Genomic DNA, 6339 nt, shown 5'->3' on the forward strand with positions numbered 1-6339 from the left:
TCATTACACCTGAAATGTTTGAAACCATGACAGGCTGCCAAAATACATGATTGTCTCAAGTGTCAAGAAGAATGACTCACAGTTGTTGGATCTCAGTGTAACTAGGATGAATTGATTTTGTTGACCTGAGTTACCAAGTGATTACTAAGCTAATCTAAGTCACTGTAACTAGTAAAATACAGGAATGAATGTAGAAACTGATGTTAACAAAAATGAAAATGCTTGATGAGGTATTTTGATATCATAGAAGTGAAACACTCTATTATGTACCATTTTCTTAAATGCTAGAAAAAGAAATAGCCATCTAAATTGTGTTAATAAGAGCAAATCCACACTGCTGGTTTACAAAACTTCAGCCTCATGTACTACTTGGGGACTTGCAGCAGCATTTTCTAGTGGGCTCCCATTTTAGTAAGGGTCTAGAATACTCAGTAACTTCCTATCTTTGGAGCTCACAGCTGGAGGTATTTCTAACGCAGCCAGCGCACAGCAGGGCCGTACGAGTCATTCTGCCTCTGGACCCAAGGTACCAGGCTGTGCAGGCTTCTATACAGATTTGTCTGCTCTTGCAGCTGGGCTGATGGTTAAATGCAAGTCACCTTTGTGTGTTCAGAGCTTTGCCTCTTCAGTGTCTGTACAGAGTCTGGTGAGCTGACTTCTCTGCTAACTCTGGGAAGGAAGCGAAATGAAAGCACCAAGATCATGGTGAGTTGCGCAGTGCAGAATGAGCTGATGCTAGAGAGAAAAAAAGTCTATTGCTCTGGATTTGCAAGTGGTATAAAATGGAATGTTCAATGTGCTTAGAAGGGACAAAAAAAAAAAAAAAAAGCAGAGTTCAGAATTGGAATTCTTTTATTGTGGTTCTGTTGTGACGCTCCTTTGATTTACTTTCTATCCGAGAAATTAAACATTTAAATTCTCTAAACAGTTTACTAAAGAATTCATCCCTTTTCAGGAATGACTTCAATCAACTTTTAATTCTGCATTTCACTAAGAGACAGAATTATTTTAAAATGGGCCTATGGTTTTATTTTACAAAGGAGTTTTTGTCTTTTGCTCTGGTCACTGCCTCACGCAGTAAAAATTCATCCAGTTTCTTTTTTGCCTTGTAATAAATATGTAACTTAGTAGCTCAGAACATGCTGAATAGCTATATGATCTTTCAGAAGGGCTTCTTCATCTTGAAGCTCAAGAAAATGAAAGGACTTTCTGTGTATTCTTAATCTCTGACAGAGGAGAAAAAAAAAATCAAAACCTGGAACTTGTATGGAAAACATCCTGCCTGTCTTTCCTTCCCCTTAACATGGGACTTGGAGCCCGCCATTATTCTCATCAGTAACTGGGCCTGGGCAGACTTGTAGATGAGCAGATCAGTCTGGTGTGGGTAGAGCTTGCTCAACTACTTGTAATTACTAATGGCAGTCAGTCAGATTTCGCATCCTCTTTCATTTCTAGCAGAGTCATGTTTCCATTACTCGAAATTATTTTTGCAGTGAGCAAGTCATTATGTTGTCTGATGGTATTTTTAGCAATGCAGCCACCTTGAAGGAGGCTCATAGGTAACGTTCGGGAGCAAAACTGGCTTTTTCATTAAGTAACAGTTGGAGAAAACAGACCTCTAGCAGATGGACTAGGTCATATAAACATTGGCATAACACTTGAAGTCCTTTGAAGAGAAAGATTCTCATTGAACTTTTGGGGGTGGGGAAGGTTTCAAAAGCTTGATATATATACCCAGATGTTTGCCATTGCCTTAAGCTAAGCAGCCACATACAGCTCCAATTCTGTAATAGATGTTTACACATTAGGCAGAAACACTGCTGCATTAAAAAAAAAAAATCTGAACATTTGGGTTTACCTTTTGTGCTTTAGTGGGTACAGTTGTTTTGAAGGCAACTATCAAATTGTTTTTGTGATAGTTTTGTTACAGCCGTTCCCTAAACTGTGTCCCGTTTGTTTTCCTTCAGGTGTCTGAACGCTTAAATCAACCAGGAGTAGCCATAGGCTTGGCTTGGACTCCCTTAGGAGGAGAGATCATGTTTGTAGAAGCCAGTCGCATGGATGGAGAAGGTCAGCTTACTCTGACTGGTCAGCTCGGAGATGTGATGAAAGAGTCAGCGCATCTTGCCATCAGCTGGCTGCGCAGCAACGCCAAGAGATACCAGCTAACCAATGGTAGGTTGGGAAGAAATGACAGTGCATTGTGGAGATGGTGTGCATCCATCGGCTAGATAGATAGACAAGTCTGTAATTTTTTTCTAAAATTTAAGACACGGTTTATGTTAAATATCAGTTTTCATAGTCTTAAGCTTTCATACTTTGAGAATTAGTTGGGTTTGTGTTGCAGCTGTGGAGCTGCAGTGCAGTAGGACTTCAGCCAAGGCACTTTTAACTCTTTTGAACCTCCCAAGAATTCTGGAAATGGGTCTAGTTGGATCATCTGCTGACTAGTCAGTAATTGTCCAGTATCTGTCACTACTCACAGAAGTTTTGATAGGTTAAAAAAACTAAACGGAATTGATGTATTAAATGCTGCTTTTATTAACTGTATATACATTTATCTCTCTAGTTTACACTGTTATGTCCTACAGGTTAAGCAAGATAAAAAGATATAAGTAAGAGATTTACTTTGTAAGATTGGTTAATCTGGGTTTCTGTGGAGTGCTGGTTCTTTGGGATGTTCTCTGAAAACTGACATTTAGAGTTGGGGACATAAAACCCCCTAAAAATTCTATGTTGGAATTGCTTGGTTTCTACGTTACTCCCTACTCAGAATTTCCCGACACATGCAAATACAAAGCATATTGGTTGACTTGTTACGGTTTTGTCTGAGAATCTGGATGTGGAAAGCATTTTGAGTTGGTTTTTTGTTTTTCTACAGCCTCTGCAATATAGCATTGTTTTTTCAGCCTACTGTTAAAAAAGTAGTGCTGAGACTTTTAATTCTCTGGTGGGCTTTTAGAATAAAGACCGGGAACAAAATGGTTTAAGATTTTTCACATTCAAACCATTCTTTTTTTCCTTAAGCTTCTGGAAGTTTTGATCTCCTTGACAACACTGACATCCATCTGCACTTCCCAGCTGGAGCTGTCACAAAAGATGGACCATCTGCTGGCGTTACCATAGTAACCTGTCTTGCTTCACTCTTCAGCGGGCGGCTGGTGTGTTCAGATGTAGCCATGACAGGAGAAATTACACTAAGAGGCCTTGTTCTTCCCGTAAGCATCATTTCAGAAAAGAGCCAAGTTGTATTAATTCTCCCTATTCTGGGTATAAAATCTGGTTATGGCCATTTGCAGCGGTCCAATCTCTTTTGGTGTGCTGTCAGGCTGAGGGCAGCCAGCCCGCTGCAGTGCTGCACCGCTCCTGATGGCCTTACATTGAACACTAAAGCTCCCCTTGATGCTACTTTTGGGGAAAGCACAGTAAAATGTCTAGTTATGAAAGGAAGCCTGGACATCTTAAAATTCAGTATGGTCCCAGAATGTACGTACTGCAATTTCTAAACTGTTACTACAGAACTACCTCCAGTTTCTCTGAAAAGTTGTTTCTTGAAGCTCTTACAGTAACTGCACGTAGGTTACTCTTGAAACCATCTCCAAACATGTGTTTTTGAATTCGTCTTAAATTTTGTTACTTTTATATAGTTCAGTTGAATGGTTCCTGGGAAGCTTTTTCAGAGCATGAGGGCAAAGGCAAGTTTTCAAACCACTACAGTTTTAGTTTTCAGTATCAAACGGAGCCTGGCATAAGTGATTAGGCAGATACAGAAGTGAGTTACCTCATACCAAATGATGGACAAAGGAAGTGTGAAGTTAGTTAGGAAACAGTGATTTGTTTCATGCAGTAAACCAGAGGTAACATGGACAGGTATTGGGACTAGAAGGATTTCTGAAACAGCATTCCAGTGGCAGTCAGACCAACACGACTGCCTGTTGGTCAAGGCTCTAGTGAAAAATAAGCACTGCATTGATGCTGCCCTGGTGCAGTTTACTCAGTAGATAAATTGCCTTTACTGTATCAGTGACCAAATTTTGCCTAGTCTTTACAGTGGGTGCAAAAATCAGGTATCTAAATACTAGACCTGGTTTACCTTCCTTCTAAATGTTGTCTAGAATCTTGTGGCATTGCATCCTTGAGACTACTTTCCCCCTAAACCTGGTACTGCCCTTATCATAAAAACAGTTCTAATGTTTTTATGTGGGTTTCAGCATATCTTTTGCAAAAACTGAGTTAGGGCCATCTTTCTTAAGAAATCCTGAAAACTAATGACTCCACTATTGATGCTTTTGTACCTGCATTCCCAGATTAATTTTTAATTTTCTTTCCTCTTAACTCTTACAAAAGGGTACAGTAGCACATTAACATATTTCCCTCATTAAGCATATAATGAGCTAAAACTACAGCTGCATTTTTAATTGCTTTCCTAAATGACTGGGGAAGGGAGAACCTTTCATTAAAATTTAACTCCTGATGTGATTTGTTACAATGATTACCCCATTGGATCAGTGTCATGGGTGTTCCTATATATGTATTTCTTCTCCATATTAGGTGGGGGGAATTAAAGACAAAGTCCTGGCAGCACACCGAGCTGGACTGAAGAGAATTATCATTCCTCAGAGAAATGAAAAGGATCTTGAAGAAATTGCAGTGAACGTACGGCAAGATTTGACTTTTGTTATGGCAAGCTGCCTGGATGAAGTTCTTAATGCAGCTTTTGATGGAGGCTTTGCAGTTAAGCCTAGAGTTGAGCGCTTGAATAGTAAACTTTAAGCAGCCAGGCCAAGATTACATCTGCATCGAGTTTCAGAGAGATCAAGAGTTATCAATGTATCAAGTAGAACTATGAGCTAAACTTGATTGTTTAAATGTGTAAATGTGAATCAAAATAAAAATACTACTACAGCAGTTAACAATCCGAAACCACATTTTACAGGCATTTTACTAACATCAGCAAAGAATCATGAAAAAAATACTCTTTTTACTGATACGATTAAAGCATGAGAAAGCTGAGGCTGCTGGGAAAGAATCCTTAGCTCATCTGGCATATCTGTATATAAATCTTTAAAGAGGATGCATCCACAAAGAGGGAATAATACACAATTCTGTGAGCTGTAGTTGGAGAACACAAATTGCAGCAAATGCAGCTCAGCAAGAGTCCAATATGATTTAGCCCAAGAGTTTACTTATTTAGGAAATAGCATTCAATACGCTAAAAAGCAGCAGCAGCAGGGAAAAAATAAGGGGGTTGAAATCTAAAAAATACGCTCATGGGATTTGAACAGAAGCAATATAGTCTGAGTTAAGTTACTAAGTCCTTTCAGCTCTCAGCTCTGGTTTCTAGCAAGGTCTATGCAGACATCATTTTTCAAACCTAAATGCAGGAACCTACTCCAAAGAACTGAAATGTTCTAATTCTCATGACGGGAGGGAGAGGGCATGCTCAGGTTCGGGTACGCACAGTTGTACTTACAGCACCAGGAGGAGGTGGAGCACACTTGACTATGAGAAAAGCCTGGTCACATTTTGAAGGGACAACGTGCATGTCCTTCTTTCTTAGCTGACACAAATCACCTTGAGCCTGGGGTGCCTATGTTTGGAGTTAGCCTATAAAGAGTAAATCATTTAAACAATTGGATCATCACATTGCATTAGGTACTGCACACTGCAAGTGCTGCAAGATGTAAGAAAAGTGATGTAAGTGATCTCAGCTGACAGCTTTGTCTCAGCTGCCCTTGAATGTGAGTGTGGGTAGGAATTTAAACTTTTTTAATGTAAGATCCTTGAGTTTTTCAATGGTTCATGCTACAGTCAACCACAAGGGAAGCCCTGTATGTTACAGTCTCATCCTGCTCATTTATTCTGAAACAAACTCAAGTGTGCTCATGAAATGCAAACTGTCACTGACAAAAGCTATTACAGAAGCAGCCTATAGATCAAAAGTAATAATTTGTTTTGCTTTCATTTCCGTAGAGAGAATTTGTTTTGCTTTCATTTCCGTAGAGAGAAAGCTGATTTACCTGGAACATAACAGCACCATAGTAATAAATTCTGTGGGTATTTCTGTACCTGATTACAAAAGATTTTACGACTGTCACCGAAAACTTAATCTAATAAAATGATAAAAATAACCCCCCTTTTGTTTCACTATTTTAAGAATTCCACTTCAGTCATTCACTAGCCACGTTAAGTTGCCACGTAAGAGGCAACAACCACCGAGTTTCAGAACACCTTCTGCCTTACAAAATACTTGAACACAGAATGCGCAAAGGAACTAGACAGTTCGTGAAACACCTCAAAGGTACATCACTAATGCACTGCTTCACCTTCTGCAAACAA

At 39.4% G+C, this 6339-nt stretch overlaps 1 protein-coding gene across 3 annotated transcripts in view; it reads left to right on the top strand.

Moving 5' to 3' along the window:
* LONP2 (lon peptidase 2, peroxisomal) overlaps positions 1-6131 on the top strand; it is a 65153-nt gene extending 59022 nt beyond the window's left edge. For 2 of the 3 annotated variants that reach the window (XM_030512264.1, XM_030512263.2), the window contains 3 exons: positions 1968-2175; positions 3028-3218; positions 4552-6131. In XM_030512264.1, coding sequence (XP_030368124.1) covers positions 1968-2175; positions 3028-3218; positions 4552-4773 — 621 coding nt within the window. In that variant the 3' untranslated portion in view covers positions 4774-6131. The remainder of the gene's footprint in view (positions 1-1967; positions 2176-3027; positions 3219-4551) is intronic. The other variant, XR_003995078.2, reaches the window with a different exon arrangement.
* Positions 6132-6339: the final 208 nt, after the last annotated feature.

Source organism: Strigops habroptila, chromosome Z, assembly GCF_004027225.2.
Source record: "Strigops habroptila isolate Jane chromosome Z, bStrHab1.2.pri, whole genome shotgun sequence".
Classification (NCBI taxonomy): domain Eukaryota; kingdom Metazoa; phylum Chordata; class Aves; order Psittaciformes; family Psittacidae; genus Strigops; species Strigops habroptila.